This window comes from Bufo gargarizans, chromosome 4, assembly GCF_014858855.1.
Source record: "Bufo gargarizans isolate SCDJY-AF-19 chromosome 4, ASM1485885v1, whole genome shotgun sequence".
NCBI classification, from domain to species: domain Eukaryota; kingdom Metazoa; phylum Chordata; class Amphibia; order Anura; family Bufonidae; genus Bufo; species Bufo gargarizans.
The window spans coordinates 247,160,007-247,187,397 of NC_058083.1; the positions used below are offsets into that span (position 1 = coordinate 247,160,007).

Sequence of the window (27,391 nt, forward strand, 5' to 3'; positions counted from 1 at the left end):
ACCAATGCGTGAGTGTTCTCATTTACGACTTTTATTTCTTTCACCTTTTTCTCATCAGATTTGTTCTTTGGTTTCTTGTCATTTTGTTCTGCTCGGCTTTCCTCATCTTTTTTATGCATAGTTTTCTGTATTGGACCATTGCATTGCGATCTAAATTCCCTGTCTGGGTACTGGGGTCTATAATTTGATCTATATCTGGGTTATAATTGTCCCTATATCCTGTAGGATAATTTTATTTAAATCCCTGATTTAGATTCATATCCCCTTCTCCCATATCCATATTGTGGGTGAAATCTCCTATATGGTGTAGCTCTCCTATAGTTGTTTTTGCCCTGATACTGGAAGGGTCTGTATGGTCTCCTTTCTGTATAGGGACCCCCATGCGTTTTCCCCTGGTACTGCCTGTTTTCTCCCTAATAGTCACTCGGCATTGAGGAAAGGCTATAACATTTGGATCTGAAGTACCCAGAGGGCTAAAGAAAAACTGCAAAAACATCACATGCAATGACTGACTAACCATAACTAGAAATGATCATCGGCCCCTCTAAACATCTCACGATCAGCCAGCAAGCAAGCAAAATTTTTTTACCACCTGTTCTTATTTTTTTTCTGTGACCATAAAAATGCAGCACATCAGGTATTAGAAAAAAGGGTTCGAAAAAATGCTGCCTTACAATCGTGGTAACAATGGTTTATCTCCAATACAGCTCTAATAGGCCCATGTAAAGGCTCTTTAAATGAGTGCTTTCATCAGTCAGTGATTATTATATCCCTGCATCAGGTAATATAAAAAGACACTTAGTCATCCCCATCTCTACTAACATGACACAAGCCCAGAAAGAGAGGGCAACAGGATTAATGGTAATTTGCCTATTTCTTCTCCAAAGAAAGGAAAGTAAGGGAGAAATACGTGCTGTCTATGGTATCTTTATTGGTGGGTGATCTGAAGGTATGCGTTTATTCAGTCTCAACCTTATGCAGTAAATGAGTGTGCTAATATACAGCATCATTGGATAGGAAGTGTAAAATGCATGATTTTTCTTTGAATAACACAATGGAAACAAATTCACTTATTTTCAGTAGTTTTATTGAAAAACGCCTCTTTTTTCAGAAATAAATAAAAATATAAGGCAGTGAAATTCACAATTTGCAGTTAAAAATTCTGAAATAGCAGATCTATTTTCATAGTCTTCAAACTGCTTTGAGAACTAAGAATCTAAGACACTTTGAGAACATTATATTCTGAAAATGGTTCATACTAAATATACAGCACAAACATGCAATTTCATTTTCTGCAGGATTGACTGCAAGTTGACATAAATATAACTGTTAATGTGTCTACAATATAATCCTGAACCTAATGGGCACAGTATATTTAGCTATGTAAAAAGGTTTTCTGGATGCTTAAAGGTAGGCAGAGTATAAAAGCATTATATCCCCCACAAGGTATAATCGAGGCTTAGGATGGGAGAAGGAATGATGGGACACTTGGTATGGCTACTAGGGCCGCAATATGGTTTTAGATGCAGGGTACAGGCAACATTGTTCCGACACAAAGCTGCTTGGAAGTTTGTTTCTCGTTTAGGTTTGTACTATGTAGCATTGAAATAAAATTATCATCTTTATTCACACATTTGGACAAGGCAATTGACACTGCAAGCACAACATATATTACAGGCAAATATGAGAGCAACAGACAAGAAACTGCATGTGGTTCATATGGTAAGATCTACTTGATGCAGCGCTCACAGGAAATGGCATGTGTGCATATATGTAAGTGCATTTCATGACTGTAGCACCCCAAAGTGACTTGTGGAAACATACAACCAGCTTACTTTGCATTTATCTGCTGATCAAGATCAAGTAAACAAAATACAAAACCATTTATGATTTCACTACATTCTTTCTTAGGGATCTTCTCCATCGCCTATGTTCAGCATATTCATGATTTTCATAGTCCTCCTCATCTGGTCTTTCTGGTTGCATATGGACCGCGTATGGTTGATTGTCAGGCTCAATGGGTCCACTTTCTGGTTGATAAGGTTCTGGTTGAAAATATTTGTCCGATTGAACAAGACAATTATCTTATGACATTGATTCAAGGGAACATCAAATTATTTGACTTTAGCAGTATCTAGAAGTTAATTGTCTGATTGTCTGAAATGAATATATATATACATATATATAGATATATATATATATATAGATATATATATATAGATATATAGATATATTTATATATATATATATATATATATATATAATGGCTTTGGACGATTAACAGAAAATGAATAAAATAGTATTTTTTTATACACATTAAGTAGATTTATTTAGTACAGACAATTAACTTTTTGTTAACCAAGCTAATTAGAATTATGCACCAGTTAAAATCAGTGTACTGTAAATCAGTTCAGGGTCATATTATACTGAAAGTTATACATTGTGCCAAGTTACTGTATACAGTATCTTTCAGACTTGTTTTAGCTGTAATAATTGGTTTGTGAATTGCCCTAATATAATAAATAATGGAATACATAAAAGTAAAAGCATATAATGCACGGCTAGATCCTGTCTGACAAGCAATAGCAACGTAGAGTACATTAGGAATGAAGGGGGTCAATGGTTATTGTAGCAGACAGCAAGCAGAGAGTTTTAATGTTTTAGCTTATAGAAAAAAAATTAATGTTAACTGAGTTTAGTGGATATGATCTGATATGAATCATTTACAAGCCACAATTAGTTAATTATTTACATACATCATTTCTATTTTCTTATGTTAAATCTCCTTATAAAAAGGGATACCTCAGATACAGCAGTTAGTAGTTATATTGACCTCTTGTGTAAATGAGGCCTTATGTCTTTCATATATTTGACAGGACGTTTTTTTTTTTTTACTACTGAATGCAAATAGACTTTGTTCACATCGCTGTCTTGGATCCCATTTGAATGCTGTTAGTATAAAGAACAGTTTCCCCTTTTTTATGATGACAGTAATAGGTCGTTAGCTATATCCATGGTGAATCATTTCAGATTTAGTACGTGCTCAAACATCTCAGAAACAGGATTTTCATGAATTCAAACTGTAAGGAGCACGGGAGGCTTAGAAAATATGTTAGCCGGAACCTGAAACAGGTCAAAGATGATGTTAGTACCTGTATAAGATGAAAAATACATTGTCTTCCTCTTATACAATACTAAATACTGTACAATCTATTGTATTTAACTTTCTTATCTCACATGTTGATTAGTTCTACGTGTTTTAGGCACATTTCTATAAACAAAATTTAAATTATAATAAAGAATCCTGGAAATAGTATATTTAGGAATCCTAGAATGACTTTATATTATAGATACCACTTTCCGAGCTATCTTAGTCTTTGACAAAGAAAATACATGCAGGATAGCAACAAGGGCTCAGGTTTTATTTGGGCCCTTGGACAACAAAGGAACAGTAGGCTCCTTGCCTACCACAACCACATTTTGACAAGCATAGAGCATATGGTATCTGCTGAGGTTTTTATGGGACTGACAACCAATTGGAGAATGCATGCGGCTTGTCAGCCTGCATTCTGTAGCCTAAAAGGATTGTGAATTTTCTTCACTATATAGTTACATTTCATAGCAAATGCAAATTAAAGGGTCTCTCCAGGCTACAGATGCTGATGACCAACCCTCAGGATCGGTGATCAACATCAGATCGTTGGTGGTATCCCCACAATTCAGCTGCTTCGGGCAGTCGTTGTGCCAGAAACTAGTGTGGAAGCAGACAGCTCTGTACAATTGTAGTGGCTGTGACAGGGTACTACAGCTCATTCTCCATTCACATGTACGGAGCCTTCTGCCTCCAGCACTGTATCGTTTCTGACAGGTAGGGGTGCTCAGTGTCGGACCCCCTTGGATCTGATATTGAATAGTTCATCAATGTCTGTAGTCTGGAGAACCCCTTTAAGATTAAATTAGGTCCATGGGAGATTTGAGACAACCTCTTTGGTCAGAGTAATGGCTGTATTCAATGGATGGTATCCAGTCAAGATAGCTAAAACAACTCAAGTATTTACTGGATAACTATATTTATCATAGGAGGAATTGATTTACCTAGATCATTTTAAGTGATTTAACTATATAAATAGTTTGTCTATATCTCATGTGTAGGTGCTATTCTAAAGATTAGATGTAATATTTAGGTTTAGTATATAGGAAAAATGTATGTGATACAGAACAGCCATCTACTCCTTCCAAGTATTTTAATGCAGAAACTAGGAGAGCATTTGCTGTCTTACTGTAGTACCTGTAGTACCAGTTTAGTAAAATGAATAATCTATGTGTTAGATGTTTGTAAGGAAATTGCTATTATTATTAATTGCTAAATATTTAACTGACACATTGTCATTATTGTAGTGGTTGGGGGAATTTAAGTATATCAGGCTAATTCTCCAACAACTGTATAAATGTACATTACATGTCAGATTTTTACTAACCCCCTAGATTTGATCCCTGTCTCTCCATAGAAGTAACTTTTCAAAAAGAATATCTATTTTAGGATAGATGACAATTAATTCCCCTGACATGGCTTCATATGTTGTTATCTACAATGCTGTCAGGCTATTCATCTGTAGTTCTAGTCTGAGTGGCATTACAGTTCTGCAATTATGGCTTAAATCATACCACATTTTGTGGTTCAGGAGTCATGGGATACCTTACACTTTCTTTGTAATCTCATAACGATACCAATATGTATATTTTCTAAGCAGACGAATATGGAAGACTTTTGAGGTTACAACAGATATATGCATTTGTATTAACCATGTTAGTAAAACAGTACTACTACTAGTAAAACATACTACTACATGCAACAGAAATTACACATTTGCCAGTGTACCTGGGTATCCTTGCCCGTTGTAAGGAATGCTTGCACATAGTGATGCGTCACAGTATCCAGGTGGTCCTGAAGGACCTCTAATTCCTTGGTTACCTGGGCGACCAGGAGGTCCTGGTGGCCCTGAGGAGCCTGGAGATCCTGGAGGTCCTGTCCTGGAGTCACCTGGTGGTCCTGATTTTGAAGAAGGAAATATAAAACGCTTTGAGGTTTGTTTTCTATTGTTTAAAGCAAAACGAATAATACATCTGGCATACAAACTGTCTAGACATATGTGCACACAGACAAAAAAGTAAAATTTCACATATGTTTTTAATGAAGGAACCAAAATTTAAGCAAGCATTTTTAGCTATGATTCCTTAGGCTTTATAATGCATGTTATAAATACAATGCCTACTTTTATATGAAAAGTGTATGGGCAAGATATATAACGAATCAGACAATATCAATGAATCATTTGATTTGTTTCCCTTGCTACAATATAAAAATGTCCTCTGGGGAAACTACTACAAGCACACTGAACTTCAATTAAAATTTAGAAGTGCATCAACTATGCTACTTGGTGGCCTAGGGGTAGATGAAGTAATGTTATTTTTGGAGAAATCACTATTATGGTAAGCTAAAATGTAAATCTAAGACCAAGCGAGGATAAGTTGCAAGCTTGTACATGGCGTAATGAAAAAAATCTTGGTTTAACTAGAGAATTAAATACAGAAACAAACAGATTTTTTTTCTATAGCCAAGTCTCAAGAGAATAATCAAGAAAAAAATCAGTCAATACATCGAGGAACAGATTAGAGCACTGCAAGTTTGGATTTTGAGACTATTTGTATTCTAGTACGTCACCCTGTAACATCTTAACAGTGTGCTGAGAAATGTGACTTGCAATAAATATCTGTTCCCATATGTGCTTTATGTTTATTTTCACAAAGTAGAATTGGTTTTAGTGACTTTATAAAGTAAAGAATTACATCATTGGCCGTGGTATCAAAGTTTCTTTTGCAAGCAAATGAGTAGACATAAGACCCACCAGTTCAGATATTGTCATGACATTATTTTTAATTTGAGGTGTTGTTTGCCTTTTACTATATTATATTGTAAAAAAAAAAAAAACATTTTCTTTCATTTATGCTAAATAGGATAATTTACAACAACGGCCTTCACTCAAGTAAGTTAAATCAACTGTTTAAATTATAGGTTCACCTAGCACACAGTATTAGGTCATTATGCTGTACAAAGCAGTGATTCTATCATTTAAGCAGCATATAAAATCATTGTTTGTCGACAGCACAATGCCCTGTGTAAAAAAGAATGTGCTAATGACAATCAATGAAACTCTATGGGGACAAATAATCATTGTAAAGATCATTCACCCCCATAGAGACCCAGGTATTATAACCCTCATGGTAAAACTGCAGCGTTTCAATCGGCACATAGCTGTTTTGGTCCAGCTGCCCCTCGGCATATTTGGCGGGTTGCGTCTTGATCTCCAACCGGTCCCCATTATAGTGATTATATATATTTAATATTTTAGTATTTTTATATTCACGGATCTGTGAATGCCAGGCACTACTGTGCACTGCCGAGGTTCTGTACAGCCCTGTACAAAACCTCGGCAGTGCACAGTAGTGCATGGTATTCACGGATCCGCGAATATAAAAATACTAAAATATAAAAAATTTAAATCATTGCCATTCCCAATTTTACATATAAAAATAAACTCTAAAAAAATAAACAAAATCAGTATCATCCAAAATGTCAGAGCAATCAAAATATAGCAATATTTATTGTGTGCAGTAAACTCCATAACGGAAAAAATAAAAATAGTTCACTTGCTGTTTGATGTTGCCTCCCCTAAAATCAAACAAAACGTAATCCAAAAGACATAAGTACCCCAATATGGTACCAATAAAAACTATACCCTATATAAAATTAGCCCTCACACAGCTCTGTGGATGGAAAAATAAAAAAGTTATAGATTTCAGAATATGGCAGTGCAAAGAAAAAACTACATACATTTTGTATCACCATAATTGTATAATCACTGTAGATTAAGGCTGTCATCTGTCACATCATTACATAGTTAGTGCACAGTTAATGCTGGGAACGCAAAACCCCAAAACATGGCAGAATGGTGGCCTTTTTTCAATTTTACCCGACAAATAATTTTTCCTGTTTCTTTGTTTGTTTGTTTCAAGTTGTGGGTCTTGAAAAGTGGGGGGGAGGGGGGGGGGGAGGAAATGCCAAAACAAGGGTGGTCATGTCGTAAAGGGTTTAAAGGGGCAAAGACATTTATGTTATATTTACAGAATATGCCATAAAAGATAAATAAGGGTCCTATCTCTGGGACCCACACCTGAGAACAAAGATACACCAACCCTGTCCAGATGGCGGCTGGGTGCTGCCTCCAATCTGTAATTGTTAGCAGAAGTGGTTGGGATTATGGAAACAGCCCACCACATTGTTCAAATGTTTTTTGCTTGTAAAGTCATTTTGAATAGTAGTAAAAATGTGTTATACATATACCAACCTGGAGGTCCAAGAAGCCCTCTGGGTCCTTGAGATCCAATTCCAGGGTTGCCTCTCTCTCCCTTTTCTCCTGGTAAACCTACACATTGTATGAAAACATAAAGAATCACTGTGTTTTCTGCTATAACTATATAACATTAGCCAGTGTTATAAGATACATTAACAATATCAATGGTTTTCCTAATTATTACAGTTATTTATATTTTTAAGAAAAAAGAAAAACTGTATATTACAATATATGCTCACCTCTTTCTCCAGGTGGTCCTTGAAGACCAGGTGATCCTGGGAAACCAGAACTGCCTGAAGCGCCAGGTTCACCTCTTGGTCCAGCGCTGCCTGCAGGACCTGGTGGACCTGGTGGTCCTGGCTGATTGCGGTTGGAATAATAATCATTTGGAATCTGGTTCAGCATTTGATTAAATCTGCTCATTTGATCTAAAACAAAATGTAACAGTAGATGCAAGCAGTGAGTTTTGACTCATATCTTACATTTCCATTGAAGCATAACTTAACTTGAAATATAACTTAGCTTGGTAATATTGCTTATAAGCTGAAAATCAGATGTCAGCATAGTTTTTGTATTCACAAATGTATAATGTAAGTGTTCTAAGAGAATGCAAGCGGAGTGAAGAAAACTATAATGGAAACATTTTAAGTAGGCATGTTACAAAGCAAAGTCTGGGATTTTACTCAGAGGGATATTTGACAGACTAGGTGGGCCAAATGCTTATCTGTCTTAAGCTTTCATTCAGCCTTTTTGGCACTGAATGGCTTGCAGTGTTGCCGGAAAGTAATCATTAGTCAATAATCTTAACATTCTACTCTTAACACAAAAAGAAAACTCTATTTGCTTTCTTAGTATCATATTTCATAATGTAGTATGTACCTGTTGAGTAATGCAATAAGTGGAAAGTGGTAATTATATAGCACACAGTATAGTATGATAAAGTCATACCTGCTCAGTATAAAAAACTGTACTTCTAGGATTGAAGATTTACCAGAACTGAATTTGGCAAAATGTAATAAACATCAATAGCCATTTTACTATTGTATGCATTGTATTCCATTTAAAGATCTTGCTACCTATCACATACCATCTTACTTGATCTGTGTAATTTACATGCTGTAAATCAGAAGAAGGTCCTCTGATGTGTGGCCCTTTCTATGCGTCTGCACCTATCTGCACCATTTTAGTAGCATTGCTGGGTCTCTTAAAGGGGTTGTGCCTCAAACCATATTCTACATTGTTGAAACCAACACCTGGATGTAATTGTAGGTGGCATTGTTTTACTGAGTAGCTCAGGGCAATGCTAAATTTTGCATTACATGCAGTTAGAAAACTGTTTGTTCTTTTCCTTATTCCTCCAGGTACCTCCCTGAGGTGTTTCACACAGTAAATTTAAATCTTTAACTGTCACCAGCCATATTTTCTGTTAGAACCAGGATCAGCAACCTCCAGCTGTTCTGAAACTACAACTCCCCAAATCCTCCTTTCACTTCCATGGGAGTTACAAGAAAAGCCAAGAAAGTGTGCATGCTGGGAGTTGTAGTTTCACAGCAGCTGGAGTGCCGAAGGTTGTTGATCCCTGTGTTAGAAGCTGTAGCGGTTACTAGGAAAGAGCTATAGAATAAAGGGCACGCACCCTGAGCTGCAGCAGAAAAGACATGTTGCCTGAACTCTCAGCCTAAAATAAATCTAGCAGAGTAATTGGAGCAATGAATTGGGAGCTCTCTGGATCCATGAGAGGTACAGGGCTGGTTCTACCTTTGTTAGAAAGAGACTGTCAAGTACTACATGATATTTGATATTCATTTTTTACATCGATCATAGCATAACCCCTTTAAGTGATCCAAAGATGAAGAACTAGCAGCGCATCCAAGGTGTTTGACGTGTGGTGGACGTGCACATCATATTGTGCTTTATGTACCGTTCTATGCATGCACATGCCTTAAAGGGCATCTGTCGGTAGATTTTTAACCTATGAAACTGGTTGACCTGTTACATGTGAACTTGGCAGCTGAAGACATCTGTGTTGGTCCAAGGTTCATATGTACCCACATTTCTGAGAAAAATGCTGTTTTAATATATGCAAATGAGCCCCTAGGAATAGCAGAGATGTTACACCTAGAGGTTCAGGTGTAACACCTAGACAGGGCCAGGCAGTGAAAAGGTCATCATGCCTCTAATGACAGATGCCCTTTATGGTATGACTAACCACTAATATAATAGCATATATGGAGCAATGGTTGAGCATGCTCCAGTCTGTAGTGGTCAAGTTTCTTGTTCACAACACCACTGCTAATGAAGACGATGACTGTCAATGGCAGAACACATAATGGGCATCATGACACAAAATTTTCTTCTACTAAGTGCAAATGGTTTGGGAACAGACAGGAGTGTGAAATGAAGGTGCTACCTGTGTCTGAATTGTGGACAATGAAACTGAGGAAGCTGCTTGTGCTTGTCATCAGATCAAACAATTCTCTCTGCTGGTGGTCTGTCCGTGTTTGCCTTAGCCTGAGCCACCATGTGTGCGTGCCCTCATGTAATCACTGCTCCTAACACCTCATAACATCTAGGTCAGAACAGTCTAGGTTTCCTTTATGCTGATTTATCTATAATAAAGAAGATTTAACGATCATCCGTTTTATGCCGGTTCCTTTGCACCAAGCAGTAAACCCCCCAAAACTACATTGGTTTTCTTGAGGGACTGGGCCTCTCCAACAAAGGTATTTAATCTGCAGCAGCATATCTGGCATTTTGGATCTCAATCTTTACAAGTCTACTATAGAGTTGTGACTATCTTTAGCACAACTCCACAAGGTAAGCCTCCATTTTGGGGATTTCGTCCTCGGCTGATTGCCCAGGACATACTCACACTATATTGCGCTTCTTTCTGTTTCTACAGTAATTCTGTGCCTTCTTTCTCAAAGAACAGTCCAAATGGCAGTCAATTCAGCAAAATGACCATCCAATGATGTACCCCCTCTCAAAGTCTGTCAACTGGGCAAAATGTTTGCAAGATGCTTGTCTGACAGTCAACAATCTCTCACAAAGAGGTGCAATACTCAAAATTAGGCTCTGAAAGCCTTTTATAGGGTACAAGGGGGATGCACTTTTATGCCTTCATGTGGCAAAATCCAGTGTCTTATCAGACCACACTTGAAATTATTTACATATCTGCCTGAGACATAACTGGACTTTTCCAGCAATCAGACATTTCTATCTAGATGCATATTTTTTTTTGTCAATGACTGCATATTAATACCATCAAAACCATGAATTTCATATTGTAATGTACTAGCAATTTATGACTATTTAAAAAACTGTTTGAACTTACTGTTGATCATCTGTTCACAAACTTGTCTTGCAACTGACCTCATCATGTTCTGGGAAGCTATATTTCCCTTAAAGTTAAAAAGTACAAATAAGCTTATAATGATAATACATAGTAGGTACAAGTTACAAGGCAGCAGGAGGCCAAAGTTAGGCTTTTTGGTGGGTGTAAAAATTTTTAACAAAATATGCACAACTCAATTCCTGCCACCCCCAGACAAACCCTGAGAAGGGCTATCAAGTCACCCAAGTACAACATGGCTCATTTCCCACATGCAAATATAATCTCTCAGAACCAAACAAGTACTGTATTTTAAATACATCTACTTACCCTGTCACCCCTGTCTCCTTTCTGGCCTGGAGGACCCTATAAAGAAATTACAATGTATTTTAGTACTGAGACCCTTGTTAGTTTTACGTTTTTAGAGACCCTTTGTTAGTTTTTAGTTCAGCCGCACAAAGTTTATGTAAATTAATGTTATTTTAGTAAAATCTTGTCCAGGGCTGATAAAATACCCACCTATAAAATCCATATAAAATAAAGTAATGATAAATGTCCAATGCATTAATAATGTTATCTGGCATAGATTGTAGTGTACTCCCAATGCTGTCTAAAAGTGGAGCACCCATGGAAAATAAGTATTTTACACCACACACCAAACGTGTGTTGTGAAATGTAATGGTGAATCAGCAGATTGAAGCTATGTGATAATAGGACATGTCTTCTGGCCATCACATCTGTTGACTTTAAATGCATACTATAGGAACTTCATCAGCGTTAATCCCTCAATTGTTCCAAAACGTCTCTTTTTCTCATTTGATAAATGTTGAATAATCAACCTCTAAACCAAAACATAGAAACATCTGCAAGCCACCCTTATTAATGTGATGTTACCCTTTTATCCTGGCATACCAGTCTTCAGAAGCCATTTAATATGCTACAATAATTAAAACCAGCATTGAACTTCAAAGTGTGCAAATTTCTGAACAGTACCGGCCCCCCACATGCCTGGCTAACATATTTCCATCTGAAAAGTAGTATAAAAATATTTTATTCTAGCGCCTCTACTGCATGTTCCATGCATTGTTTACTCCAGTACAAATATTATATTTAATATGGCAAAGTTCCTTTGATCTTTTATCCTTAAAGCAGAATGAGCTTTTAGGTATAAATGTTTTGCCATTGCGGTATTATAGGTTTAATAAAACTGGCTTTTAAGTTAGTTTTAGTTCCAGCTTTAAATCCTTCACTTATGAGGGCAGCATATTTCAAAAACACCTAACATGGAAACAGGTCACTGCCTGCTGCAAACACTCAACACTCTCATCTTCTTCCACTGCTGCCATCTTTCAGTTCATGCCGATTATTGTAAATAAAAATCAAGAAATCTAAACACTCAACTAGAAATGTGTACAATGGATATTCAATGGTAGAAACGACAAAATCTAATTATTTGCACCCGTAATAGTCTCTCACTGCCAAATTTAACTATGTCCCACTAAGTTAAAAAAAAAATTGTAAGGCTTCGCTCAATCTGCTTCAGAGGCTCCATTAGGTGCTCTGTCGCAGACAAAAATACAGGATGAAATAGTGCAGCATGATAGTAAAATTATGGTTTTCTAATGGAATAATAGTCAATGGGTCCTGTCGAGCGCCATTCATTTATGTAATTTGATAGAAATGCTGTTCCCATTATTTATGTTGTTCTGCTCCTGATATGAAACAGAAATAGACATAACAGTATTATTTTTTTCTCTTGTTGGATTTTCTTAACTTCTCTTGATGCTTTTATATCAGGCACAATGAATATATCTATATGATACGACATCATCAAGAAATTAACCATTGCTTCATTTCAATAATCAAAAGGAAACTTGCCTGTAAGAGATTGGATATCACTTGTTCTAAATGACATATGATTTCAGGATGGAGGCAGCTATAAAACTTTGTAAATGTGCTGATATAGCTCTTAACATTTATACAACATTGAAATATATATTTTGGCAGATGGTATTGGTGCCGGTTCAATGGAAAAGGATTACTTAAAGTTCCAACAATCAACTACTGCAACTGTAAAAGTAATGGACTACAAACTTTTACATCCAAAAGTTTTGCTACCCTATTAACTAAAAGCTACAGGAGGAAACCTTTAGTTTCCAAAGACACTGTTTATTAAGCAATAAACTAAGCACCGCTAATTTTTCTCAATCAGCAGAAAGTGTGATTTTTCTTACAGGTAAACCATTATCTCCCTGTTTTCCTGGTATCCCACTTGGACCGGGTACTCCTTGTGCTCCTGGTGCTCCCTGCAATGAAAAAGGAAACATTTGATATACAGTAGGTGGCTGCTGAAGATATCATCAAATCTTTATAAACTAAATTGTCAAGCATCTTTAAAATGAAGAAACTACCTGATCATATTTCTTACACTAGCAGATGCTTTCACTCTCTAGCTTAACTCAGCGGCCACAAAGACATCTGAAGCCTGTTAGGAGGAGTTAATACATTGTAGCAAAATAACATTCTATCACTTACCACTGGCCCAGGTGGACCTCTAGGTCCGGCAGGTCCATCTTTGCCTGTGAAACCCTTAAAAAGGAAACACATTTCTGTTATATATAGATACAAGTAAGAATGTAAAGAAAAATCTAGCAATTATATGTCACATGTTGATCATTGTATGAACAGTAATTAAAAATGGCAGCAATAAATGAACAAATATGTTGTAATGAAAGCAGAAACCAAAAAAAGTAAATGTTAAAGGACCAACTATGACATCATACGGCACTGCAGTCCTAACTACAAAAACGAGAATCAACAAAAGGCATAATTGTCACCTATTTGTTGTTTGCACTAAAATATTGCTATATTTCTTATTGTCTGTGAAGGTTCTCATTTATCCAGGTCATGGTATATCTGTAAAGAATAAATCAAGGCAACTGGACTTACTGTAGATTTCTTGAAAACGTTTAACTCGTTCTTCCAACGAGCTTTCTCAAATCTACAGTAAGTCCAGTTGCCTTGATTTATTCTTTACAGATATATTTCTTATTATTCTTATTATTTTTATAATCCCCTTAATTTATACTTTTTGCTTCTATGTAAAGCACATGGGGGCATTTATTAAATCTCATACATCGTTTTTTTGGCTTACAAATGGTGCCATTGGCTGCCCCCCCCCCCCCCCCAACACCAGATGTTTTCATCTGTGCATGGGGAGAAACTGCAACGCTGAGCCAGGTGAGTAGATTCAGTGTGAGAGTCCCAGACCTATGGGGGACATTTTTTTTTATCTCGGATAACTTTTAACCTTTAATTATATATTTGGCATGAATGCAATGTAGTTTACACCTACATGTGTAAAAGTCCATCAGGGGGTTGAGTAACATAGGTTGCGACTTTTACATCTTAAGGCAAGTTTACATGGCCCGGTGTTTGTCTAGAATGCTCTTTCCAGATAATTGGGCCATGTAAAAGTGCAGCAGATCACCCAATGAACAAGCCAAAGGCTCATTCATCAGGTCAAATGATTGTTGGTGTAGACACCTCAATCATCATTTCTGGGTAGCAGTGTGTGAACAGCAATCGCTCATTCTCATACAGTAGAGGTCATCGCTGCATGTAACTACTGAGCTTCACCTCAAGTGTAAAGGAGTCTTTAGACAGCTGCAGCAGATCACTTTTTTTAGCCAACAGCTTTTCATCCTGAGGAGGCTGTTGTGTATGTGTTCTTAATCCAGAGCAGAAATTCAAAGGTTTAGACATGCTGAAATCCAGCATGCAAATCCTCCTGACATCCTTTATTGGGGAGAGTTAGGCCAATCCCACACACATTGGATGGTTGGCCAGTCACTACTGGTATGCCATTTTGGCCCTGATATAGGTCTATTACATGAAAATAGGTGGAAAAGCAGGTGTCAGATACCACTGGCGCTGCTTATCTCCATGGAAAACAAAGGTTCTGAAAGGTGAAAATCAGAACCTGCTGGATTTTACGTTCTCCCCTACTGCAGCCTTTGTTGGGCTCCACTGACAAAAATATAGCGTCTATGGACAGCTATAATAAATAAAAATGTATGCTGCCCACCCAACAAATGTATATCTTGTTAGACAGAACTAAATACAACACGATAAAAATAATGGAAAAAAGCTGTTTTCCTATCAGTAGAATGTGATAAGAAATAAGAATAAGAAAAATATTATAAATCTCTACAATGTAAGAATGATTAAACTGACGTGGTATTTACACTCGGGAAATAGAGAGCAGACAGAAAAATGCTGCATGCAACAATCCCTGACAATTTATTTTGATCTCCATTTCCCAGATAAATGTTTAAAATGAAACGCTGATGTTAGAATCTTATATGGATTCAAGAAGAAGGATTTTACTGGGATTTGTGCAATAAACCCAAATCATCTGTTTACCTCTCTTCTGTTTTATCATAGCTGCTTCCAGCTTTTTTCCTTTGGTGTCAATCCAAGCAAAACCTGCTTTGTATAATTCCCTATCCCCTCCTCAAATATAATAATAAACGGTCCATCAATCTGGAGGAGTATGCATGTGTCTGAGGATTTAGAAGTCCTTTAGGTTGCTGCTTTCCTTTCCAAAGATTCTCTCAGAAATGGAAGCTGGAATCTGATTGGTTGCTATGAGCAACTGTTTCACATTTTAGTAATAAGTAGCTCTAGTTCTGAGAAATCTCCTCATGTGTTGTATATTCTCAAAGTATAATTGTCATTGTTCTATGCGTAGAGACAGTGAGCGCTAGTGTTTTTATAATATATTATTGGGGTCATTTATCAAACTGGTGTAAAGTAGAACTGGTTTAGTTGCCCATAGCAGCGAATCAGTTTCCACCTTTCATTTTCCAAAGAAGCTGTCAAAAATGAAAGGTGGAATCTGATTCGTTGCTATGGGCAACTAAACCAGTTCTACTTTACACCAGTTTAATAAATGACCCCACATGTTTGTTTTTTTTATTAGAAAACTGTACATAAAGGGGGAGATTTATCAAACTAGTGTAAAGTAGAACTGGCTTAGTTGCCCATAGCAACCAATCAGATTCCATCTTTAATTTTTCACAGCTCCTATGGAAAATTCAAGGTGGTATGTTACTGGTTGCTATGGGCAACTAATCTAGTTCTACTTTACACTAGCTTGATAAATCTCCCACAAAGTCTCCTCTTAGGAACCCTTTAACTGATGATTGCTAAGGAGAATCCTTTTTCAGTATTCTACTGGGCACTGAAGATAATGGATAACTTTAGATTCAGAGGCTTCTCAGCCTGCCTCTGGTCTCTCTGTCCCAACTTCTGCCTCCCTAAATATGAAATAGAACTTACTAAGATTAATGTAACATGCTTCCCTGGATGCTGGCAGCAACGCTTCCCACTACCTTCCCCGTGCATCTCTAGTTAGCTTGGAGAAGATATGGAGGGGTACGGGGCTGCAATATTTATACAGGAACATAGTACACTTACTGTAGGCACTGAATGCTTCACCTCATTCCTCTCTATTTCCCCAATGTGCCTCTGGTTAGCACTAGGAAGATAGGGAAAGGAGCGGGTCTATAGCATTCAGCGCTGACAATAAGTGTACAGGAGCGTAGTATACTTACTGTTAGTCCCTACCCTCTCTATCTTCCCAATGTGTCTCTGCTTAGTGCTGGGAAGATAGGTAGAGGAGTGGGGCAGCAGCACTCAGCACTGACAGAACATATGCAGGTATATACTACACTTACTGTCAGTGTTGAATGCGCAACCTCTATCCTTTCACTATCTTGCCAGTATTATCCAGAGGGAAGATAGAGAGGGTAGGGATTGACAGTAAATGTACTATGCTCCTGTACACTTATTGTCAGCGCTGAATGCTATAGACCCACTCCTTTCCCTATCTTCCCAGTGTTAACCAGAGGCAGTGCTAACTGAGAAGCCTGTCTCTGCTTCATACAGTTATCTGGCATCTGCAGCATTAAGTACAATGCTGAAGGTGGATTATCCCTAGCAACCCTCATTTAGAGTGTTTCTAAGGGCAAACTTCACTTTCCCTAATTAAGTCCCCAAAACACTTATTGCATCTACGCATTAAAAAAACGAACTCACAGTAACTCTTTAAAACTCCAGTATCAGTAAATAATATATTGGGAATGTCATACTGCACATTAAATATCTTTATTTGCAAAATATGGTTCCTTATTCTTAATGTGTTATGCTCCACATGATAAGATTAGTCTTTGTCACTCCGCAGAAATTCTGAAGCACAGATGTAAAGGAAACAAATGTGTTAAATATATCAGCTAACCCAAATAATTCCTTGTTTTGTTTGGGAATGACACAATCCTATATTTTCCCTCGTGTATAAGAGCTTACATATTAAATATATAGATCTGCAGGATTTTGTGCTTTGTTTGCCTTGTATTTTTGTAATTTATTTGATTTTTTGTTATTTAGATGAACTAAATAATCAAAACAAGTAAAAGAAAATTATGGAAAGTTTCTATTTGGATCATTACTTACAAGAAGGGATTACAGAAAAAGACAGTTTGGCTGAGCAGAACGTTTTCCAGCCGGAGCCTCAAGCGCTTGCAGGTCATTTGTTTAATATGTAAGGATCAACTCTACAAGTAATTGTGACCTGCTACTCATTAAAACATGCAAAATGATGTCCTAACATTCATGTGCAAATGTGTTAGAACTGCATAATGGCAATAACGCAAAATAAAAATATTCAACTGGGACGTCTTGCTGTATTTACACAGTGGGGTTTAGGTTCCTAAAACTCAATCTATAGTATATTTATGGCAGAGACTTTAGCTGGCACACAATTGATGTTGGATTTCCATGCTCAGAGACTGCCAGGGACCCAGGAAAAAAGATAGAAGTGGTTTTCACCATTTTGTCTTTCCTTTTCTCACTTACATAGCAGCGCTCAATCAGCTGTGTATGGAATACAGGCAGTAACAGTGCTACTGCCTCTATTGGCCCCTGTGGTCAGTTGATAAATGATCATGTGCTTGTTGGGTTGCCAGTAGGAAGAGACCCAACATAGCCCTAATTCTAAAAAAAAAAGTGTATATAAAAGTGATAAAGACTTTTCATGGAAAAAATACTCAAGAAATAATGTCCAAAACATAAAAGTTATAGCTATTAAACTAACTCATGCTAAAAATGTCAAAACTTTGGCCCTGAAGACCAAAATATCCTGGGCCTGTCTCTGCTTGTCTGGTTCTGATGCATGAAGTTTATGACAGGTTCAATCCCTTCAAATAATCTCCACATTCACAAATAAGGGAAATTCAAAATAGTTCCCTAATCACAAATAGGACTCATGAAAGTGATTAGAGCAATTTTTGCAACACTGCCTTGTCTTTCAGTTTTGATAGTCAAGCATGATTTTCTAAGCTCATCATTGATCAATTTTACATTGTGTTAGTCTATATAACAATGATAAAAAGTTGGATTTAAGAAACATACCCTTGGTCCTGTCGGTCCTATAGCTCCAGGTGGTCCAGTTACACCAGGAGATCCCTTAAAATAGATTTTAAAAAATTCAGTTGTTTAGACACATTTAATAAAGTAGTAAACTTCAAATGTAAAAATCGTTGATGTTAATTGGTTAATAATGTCACAGAAAATTATATAGACTAACTTACAATTCTTCCTGGCAATCCAGGGTCACCTTGATCACCCTTTATTCCTTGACGACCCTAAATCAATACAAGGTTAAATGTACGAAATTAATTGCAATCTACGCATAACCTAACAATATAAAAGCGTGTAATATGTGATTTTGAAATATTCAAAACACATTAAATATTAAATACACAGTAAGGGGAGTATAACTTTTAGACATGTTTTACATCATTCAAGTATACCTAGATCACCATCTACTTATACATGATTATGAATCACCACCAAAAATTTTACATAAATACCACAAATAAGTGAAATGTTTTATGACAAATTCCATTCTTTTACACTTACAGGTTCTCCAGGAATAGAAATTCCAGGAGGTCCTTGAGGTCCAGGAGGCCCTTGTGGACCAGGTAGGCCTGGTTCCCCTCGCTGCCCTGGGGGGCCCTATAATCAAAGTACAAAAGAGAAATGCAATTTTGTGAGCGACATGAGAACATACAAGCTCCTCATTTCTCCTCTTCCATCACTTTTGTGTTTGCTACTGGCCAGCAAATTAATAACTCTTAATCAAAAGTCCTCACAATTTACCTTGTACTCCAAACACCAGATTTGAGTCAATTTAATTTTTATCTGCAACTCAGAAATGTTTGAATTGTACCTTGAGCAGTGGTGTGTATCTTTTAACTCCCTTCATTAAATTATTTATGAAAAATGTATACCTTGTACTGTGATAATGGTAATGTATAAAGTATGTCACAAATGCAATTATGGAATGAAATGCCACCATCCAGCATCAACATACTCATACCTCTTGATGTGAACAAGGGGAAAGACCAAAACATCGGCCATGTCAAAATACTATAACTGGATGGATCAAAAAATGTATATCTTGCATCTCAATAATCTACTGATTGCTATGGTGTTTTTGACATTGTATTGGGAACATCACTCTACCACTGAGCACCAGAACAACACTGTAACTTTGGAGTGCCAACCATTTTCTTCTCTTCACAAATGTAATTAGTGAATTAGTGAAACATGTGAGTGTGAAACTGGTCTTAGGGACTAAATGTTATGCTCTTTAATTCTTTAAAACTACCTCTAACCCTTCATTTTGCAAAAAAATGTCTCAAAGTCCCTCATGTGCCAGGATGAATCTCTCTAATTTATATAAGTCTTGGTAGATCTTGCTAAATAAAGATTGCTTGCAGATTTTAATTTCTCTTGCTTGAGGCTACATTAATATTAGTGTTAAGTTAATCAAAGTCCACAAAGTGGACTACAATCCGAATTTCAGGGAAAATTTGATTCGCTACAAAGCCGAATTTCCTCATCCTTTGTGGTAAGGAATCAATTTTCACTGGTGCTAATAGTAATAATGGTAAAAAAAAAAATGTAAATCATACTTAGCTCATCCATTTGAGCGCAAAGAGCCGGCCACCAGCATCTTGATTGAAGATCCCTCATAAAATGCCATGCGCTGTGGCATATGACGTCACCACGCTGGCCGTCATGATGACGTCATCGCGGGCTATGTGAGATTTCACATTGGATCTTTATTCAAGATGGTGGTGGCCAGATCTTCGCAATCAAATGGATGAGGGTAAGTATGATTATTTATAGATTTTTATTTTATTTTACACTGTAATATTGATGTCAGATGCAGCGATCAGCTCTGAACTCAGCATCTGAGGGGTTCAATGATGGGGAGCGGTGCAATTGCCGTTCCCTGCCATTGCACCTACTATTTGCAAAGAAATGTGCTTTGTGATGAAGTAATTCATCACAGAGCAAATTTTTTTTAAAATTTGGCAAAGCAGACACATTGAAGTTTTCCAATAGTTTGCTCATCTCTAATTAATACCGAAGGGCTGGAGTTAACTTACACATTTTATTCAGATGACAGTATTCTCACCATTATTCTTCAAACTGACATTCGTACCCCACTTTTTTAATAGTTGAGTCATGAAGTCATATACTACTATTGCTGTAATTGTTGCAAAGAAAATGTCCCTAACATTTTATGAAAAAGGGTCCCTGAGACTGAAGACAACAGTAGCATTTTATTGTAACAGTGGAACAAACTCAAATTATGTATACAGTATTTACACTCACCTAAAGAATTATTAGGAACACCATACTAATACGGTGTTGGACCCCCTTTTGCCTTCAGAACTGCCTTAATTCTACTTGGCATTGATTCAACAAGGTGCTGATAGCATTCTTTAGAAATGTTGGCCCATATTGATAGGATAGCATCTTGCAGTTGATGGAGATTTGAGGGATGCACATCCAGGGCACAAAGCTCCCGTTCCACCACATCCCAAAGATGCTCTATTGGGTTGAGATCTGGTGACTGTGGGGGCCATTTTAGTACAGTGAAATCATTGTCATGTTCAAGAAACCATTTTTCCAGTCTTCAACAGTTCAATTTTGGTGAGCTTGTGCAAATTGTAGCCTCTTTTTCCTATTTGTAGTGGAGATGAGTGGTACCCAGTGGGGTCTTCTGCTGTTGTAGCCCATCCGTCTCAAGGTTGTGCGTGTTGTGGCTTCACAAATGCTTTGCTGCATACCTCGGTTGTAACGAGTGGTTATTTCAGTCAACGTTGCTCTTCTATCAGCTTGAATCAGTCAGCCCATTCTTCTCTGACCTCTAGCATTTTCGCCCACAGGACTGCCGCATACTGGATGTTTTTCCCTTTTCACACCATTCTTTGTAAACCCTAGAAATGGTTGTGCGTGAAAATCCCAGTAACTGAGCAGATTGTGAAATACTCAGACCGGCCCGTCTGGCACCAGCAACCATGCCACGCTCAAAATTGCCTAAATCACCTTTCTTTCCCATTCTGACATTCAGTTTGGAGTTCAGGAGATTGTCTTGACCAGGACCACAACCCTACATGCATTGAAGCAACTGCCATGTGATTGGTTGACTAGATAATCGCATTAATGAGAAATAGAACAGGTGTTCCTAATAATTCTTTAGGTGAGTGTATATGTATTATAACTGTTCAAATATATAATTGGCAAAATTACATGTGTGTGTGGAATATTCCCACCCACCTTATCTTCATAGATCATTCCTTCATTATAGCAGCAGGAAAATTAAACATAACAGAAAATATTGTAACGTAGTTCAGTGTAATTCAGTGTACTCAAACTTACATAATCATAATGATGTACATACACATCTTATACAAATATTAGAAAAGGATTATCTAATATATAAAGCTGAGTGTATGTATGTATGTGTTTATGTCCGCTAAAGAAATCCACACCATCGCATTAACAATCACAAAATTTGGCACACAGGCACATCAGGAAGGTTTTAGACCAGGTCTCAGCTCACTAGCACATACTGTTCCTGGGATATTCCTAAAAAATGCATTAGCCAATAGAATCCTGGTCACATGACCCTTATCAGCCAATAGAAGCTCAAAGGCCCATAGTATCCACAGACACACAGTTTAACACCAGGTTTTCATAACAACCCAGCCATTTTTCTTCACTGCTGTAGGTGAGCATTAAAAGCGCAGGGCACTGTGGATGACACTGTTAAGGGAGCGCAGTGCTGTGGAGGTCACAGTTAAGGGAACAGGTAGGGTGGCATTCAGGCCACCCTCAAAAGACAGACTTAAAAACCCTGACCGAAGGTCCTGCTAAACCGCGTCCCTGAGCTGGTTAGGCCACATCCCCTCCCACTCCGCAGCCGAGGGGATTGAAAAAATGAAGGTAAAAATAAACTTCTGTCAGCTGCAGTTGTGGGAGGGAGGGTGACTTTCTCCCTGCAGCTCATGCTCAGACAGCACAGTCTGAGAGTGAGCTGTTCAAAAGGACATCCCTGTGTCTGTCCAAGCCCTGTGCCGGACTGAGGAGAGGGAGTCTGAAAGCCTAAAATCAGACCTCTGGCCACCCTAGGGGCAGGCTGCTGTGGAGGTCACAGTTAAGGGGACTGTCCGCTATGGAGGTCAGTGTTAAGGGGCAGATTGCTGTGGAGGTCAGCCTTAAAGGGGCGGGCTGCTGTGGAAGTCACTGTTAAGGAGGTGGGATGCTGTGGAGGTCACTGTTAAGGGGGTGGGATGATGTGGAGGTCTCTGTTAAAGGGTCAGGGAATGGTGGACGTAACAGTTAAGGTCACAGTTAAGAGGACGGTCCGCTACGGAGGTCAGTGTTAAGCGTCGTGGTGCTGTAGAGGTCACTGTTAAGGGGTGGGTGCTGTAGAGGTCACATTTGAAGGGAAAGGAGCTCTGTGGAGGTCACTGTTAAGGGGGTGAGTTATCGTGGAAACCACCGTTAACGAGACAGAGTACTGTGGAGGTCACTAATAAAGGGCAGGCCACTGTGGAGGTCACTGTTAAAGTGGTGGGGTACTGTAAATGTCACTGTTATAGTGGATACTGTCGATGTCTTTTAACGACACACACAAACAATAAATTAAATAGATAAATATACCCGTTCAAAGCCGGGTCCTTCTGCTAGTAGTGTAAAAAATAATTAACTAAGCAAAAAGGGTGGTTAAGAAGTTATTGTTTGATTCTCTGGTGGTCTTGGGTTTTAAAGAAGTTAGTATTGATAATTATTATCCATAAGGGTGTAGGATGGTTCTGGGTTAATATCTATTAACTCTGTAGGTCTACAGTAGCTTAGCTTCTCTTGTGGACTTGAGTAATATGTTAAAATGGATATCCCTCATCCATGATGAGGTCTAGAATAGTTCTGAGCTAATATTTAATATCCCTAGAGGTCTAGAGTTATATAGCGGTTAGCACCACAATATTATATATTTATATATATTTAACTCAGTGTTTTCTTCTGATCTACTGAGAAGGAGGTTTCCAGGTACTAAGAAAATCCTCCCGTCCCCATTCTGCCCATGATCATTTAAAGCCTCAACTTGATATGAGAGTAGCTTAAAGGCAAAGTTATAGAGTTTATAGGCAGAAGCACAAAGTTGAAAAACAACAGCAAGATAGTGGAAAAAAATTTAATAAATGGACAAACATGTATTAAATAAAGCCCTCAAAAACTATTTGGTCATTTTAAATAATCAGTTATAAAGACATATGCAGAACGATTTTATTCCGTAATAAGCTGTCCATCAAATATCATTAACTTTTAGAATTAAGAAATGCTGTTAATTTTAAAGTGAATTATACATTTTGCCATGTAACATCTATAAAGCATAATATAATATATACTTACAGAAGGTCCATTTACACCCCTGTCACCTCTGGGACCTTTGCTACCAGGCATACCCTAAAAAAAATCAAACAGTAAGTTTGTAATTCAATTATATCAGTCAGAAATCCTTTAACTCCTAATAAAAAGCCTCAAGCTCTTGGCGGTCTACTTCATATTTGGCAAAAAGCCACAAGAATTATTTTCATAAGCACATTCACATTTCATTGTTTCTGCCAATCTTAGTCAAGAGGTCCATTGACTCTATAGCAGAAGGTCCTCATATGTGTTTAACAAAAAATATGGTAACAAGGAGCCAAACACGAAAGCAAAGCTTAAAATAATTATCAGAGAATTTAGATAAACTCTTTAAAAAATATGAAACTTCTAAACCATTAAAGAGAATCATGAAATGAAGGTGCTTACAGATGGGCCGGCTGGTCCTGGAGCTCCTACACTGTCTTGTGCACAAGTACAGGCATGAGGCAGGGCTGGGCACTTAGCTTCATCTCTCTGAAAAAGATTGAGTAACACTTTGATGAAAAGACACTAAAAGAAATATGTTACTAAACTACATCAGTTAACGCTAGTAAAGAAAAGGATAAAACATGCGCTGATGTGATATTTTCAGCAGCTGTCAGAGTCCTGTAAACCAGTGATAAGAATAAAGGAGCATTTATCAGTTCTGTTTAGGCTCTCTCTATCCAGAACACATCCAGTACCTCAATCCATCATTTTCTGATGACGCATTATGTGCAGTAACCAAATATAGGTAACGCTCTGTATAGTCAATAACATGAAAATATCTTATGACCTGTACAGGCGCTGGGTCTTCACAAGCTTTGATTTTAAACTTTAAGGCTACATTCACATGAACGTATTTTGTTTCTGTGTCCTTTCCCTTTTTTTGGCGGATTGGATGAGGACCCATTCATTTCAATGGGTCCGAAAAAAATGCTCACAGCACATCATGTGCTGTCAGCATCCGTATATCTGTTCCGTAGCCCCGCAAAAAATATAGAGCATGTCCTATTGTTGTCTGTTTTGCGGACAAGTATAGGCATTGTTACAATGGTTCCACAAAAAAATGGATACAATACGGATGCCAAAAGGACGTCATCTGCATTTTTTGTGGATCAGTGTTTTGCGGACCGCAAAAGACACACGGTCGTGTGAATAATAGCCTAAGATGGTTAACACACTTAAGAGAACTGATTGGGCTTCATGATTTACAACCCATCTACACTCCATGTACACTCCATCTAATCGTCTAAAGAAGTCAGAAACATTGTACCTTCCTCTATGGATTTCACACACAGTAAGTAAAATACTGTATATCAATTGAAGAATCCGTCTATCTATCTATATGAGAAAAATCCCAGTAAGAGGACTGAAAGGTCGCTTTTGGTGATTAAGAACACTACTTTTAATTTACTTTTTTTGAGAGTGCCGTGGAATTTCTTCATTTATGTAGATGGAAGTTGGATCATCTTCACAGCTGCTGGCACACAACTATTTGACTGCTGTGCCACTCAGAATATTTTGGACTCTATCTATCTATCTATCTATCTATCTCTATTTGTCTATCTATCCCACTATCTGTTGCCTATACATATATATATATATATATATATATATATATATATATAAAATCTATCTGCTATATATCTATCTGTCTATCTATCTATCTATGTGCCTATCTCACATTTATCATCTATATATCTATTTATGTATCTAATTTTCACTATGTAATCATAAGTGGAACTGTTTTATATTTTTCAGTTGTAAATATGAGATATGTTCTGCACTTTTCAATGAATGTGATAAAATGCCTTTGGGAGAAGTTAGGAAATGGATCTGTAAGGGTGTCAGTAAAATGTCCGGACTTGAGATGGTGCATACTGACGTCATCATGTGTGATACTCATCAAGTCACAAGTGAGCTGCTGATGCCAAGTGAAATGTATACAGTGCTGGGAATTATTCTTGCTGACACAATATACTAGGCTGTTTATATTTGGCTGTTAGTAAGCTAATAAATTACGTAAGAGATGCCCCAGATGGTTTAAAGAATGACTTTTGTAAAGTATATTATTTTCCTATTTGCAAATTGCCAAAAATGTATTTGCTTTTGTAGTTCTACTTTGTATATCTTCGCAGATTGCTAGAGTCATCTGATATCTGAAAAGCCTTTGTGTTTGTGCCCGGTTCTTAGCATAATGGCATTCAGATTCGCTACTAGTTTACATCTGTTGCTGCGTTAAGTATGGGCATAATTGTGTAATCAGCCAGATGAGAAAATTCACCACATGATTTATTGAACTATGCTACTTTAATACCTTTACCAGAAAGCCTTGATGCTTTAGCAATTTAATCTTGTTTTTCAACTGTCATTATGTGATACTTAAGTCTTGCAAAATTTTGTGGGAGATTTATGAGGACATTACGCAACCCCTAAGAGTGATTCCTACCAAAATGACTGGAAACTGTATAATGTCTATAAACTATATAAAATCCATTGTCAGACAGTGCATATCAACTCATCATTGACAGAGCACAATGAGGGGGATTTATCAAGCTCAATGTGCCAGAAATGTAGACTTTTTGCCATTTTCCTCCAGGCTCACCACTTTTTTGAAAAGAGGGGGGGATAGCAGAGGTGGGGCCTATGTGGCCAACACATTTATCATAGTTTTCTGGCCCAAGTAATGCCTGGAATCTATGTCAGCCAGTCACGTTAAAGTTTGTGCCTCCTTTAACTTGGAATAAGAATGGAAACATATTATTAGGTTGAGCATTACAAAGTAAAGACGCAAGGTTATAAATGTCAGAAGTTGGCAATTAGATGTAACTATGTATGGCGGATTTAAAGCATAGTATAGAATAGTATTAAGATAGTATCAGATTGGGAATTACAAAGTAAAGATGCAAGGCTATAAATGTAAAATGTTGGATATTAGATGTAACTATGGATGGCAGATTTAAGGAAGAAAACAGCTTGATATATGGGTGCAGAGTTACCCATCAAACCTGGCCCTGGTGCCTGAGGGGGTCAAAGGGCCTTCTTGCTATATAATAAGACACTAACATTATTAATGGCACTTGGTAGTTGGGGGTCCTGTTATAGATTTTTAACTTTTGAAGGACAGTACCTTCCTATATCTCTCACACAAAGTATACATTGCTACTGTAACCATAGGATAACCGCATGTAAAAATATTTATATAAGACTTACCATTGAAGGAATATCACAGCATCTATCCCGGCTTGTCCAGGTCACAGTACATACAATGTCAAACATCTGGAGAAGGAACTGGGAAGAAGGAAAATACTTATTTACTTGTCATGTCATTTGTGTACTTTTTCATCAGACATTTCAAGACATTTGCTTAGCATCCACATCTGAAGTGATGACAAATGAATATCTGCAGCGAATTACATAGTGTGATGTCATCTCCTAAGTGAATTTAAGTTCTACTTGTTTGGCAAGTTTCTCCATTGTAAAATTCATTGTTCTGGCTATATTTGATGTGGTACATAAAAATTGTGAGTAGCAGATCTTGGAAGATTGCCAGGGACTGTTTCTATATTGTTGCATATGAGTATGTGGAAAGACTTCAGCTTTATAAGGTCTTAAAACTTGACTTGATGTCAAATCCTGATGAAATGCCTTGTAAGAAATATATGGTATGGGAATCAATAGTGATACCATAGCACTAAACAAGGTGACAAAAAGAAAGTGTGCTGCTTCGTTTAGCTATTTTTATGTTCATAATCTCCTGACCAGTTAAACAGAAGTTGAAGGCCAGACAATAGTAGATGACTATACAAAGAAT

At 37.4% G+C, this 27,391-nt stretch overlaps 1 protein-coding gene across 5 annotated transcripts in view; it reads right to left on the bottom strand.

Moving 5' to 3' along the window:
• Window positions 1–1,070: 1,070 nt before the first annotated feature.
• Window positions 1,071–27,391, bottom strand: part of COL12A1 (collagen type XII alpha 1 chain) — a 165,569-nt gene continuing 139,248 nt past the window's right edge. For 4 of the 5 annotated variants that reach the window (XM_044288842.1, XM_044288838.1, XM_044288839.1 and 1 more), the window contains 14 exons: window positions 26,791–26,868; window positions 23,983–24,069; window positions 23,581–23,634; window positions 18,727–18,822; window positions 18,396–18,449; window positions 18,217–18,270; window positions 13,279–13,332; window positions 12,978–13,049; window positions 11,074–11,109; window positions 10,747–10,813; window positions 7,652–7,840; window positions 7,407–7,484; window positions 4,880–5,050; window positions 1,071–2,045 (listed from right to left, as the gene is read on the bottom strand). In XM_044288842.1, the coding sequence (XP_044144777.1) occupies window positions 1,885–2,045; window positions 4,880–5,050; window positions 7,407–7,484; window positions 7,652–7,840; window positions 10,747–10,813; window positions 11,074–11,109; window positions 12,978–13,049; window positions 13,279–13,332; window positions 18,217–18,270; window positions 18,396–18,449; window positions 18,727–18,822; window positions 23,581–23,634; window positions 23,983–24,069; window positions 26,791–26,868 (1,251 nt within the window). In that variant the 3' untranslated portion in view covers window positions 1,071–1,884. Of the gene's footprint in view, window positions 2,046–2,832; window positions 3,124–4,879; window positions 5,051–7,406; window positions 7,485–7,651; window positions 7,841–10,746; window positions 10,814–11,073; window positions 11,110–12,977; window positions 13,050–13,278; window positions 13,333–18,216; window positions 18,271–18,395; window positions 18,450–18,726; window positions 18,823–23,580; window positions 23,635–23,982; window positions 24,070–26,790; window positions 26,869–27,391 lie in introns of those variants that run through there. The other variant, XM_044288841.1, reaches the window with a different exon arrangement.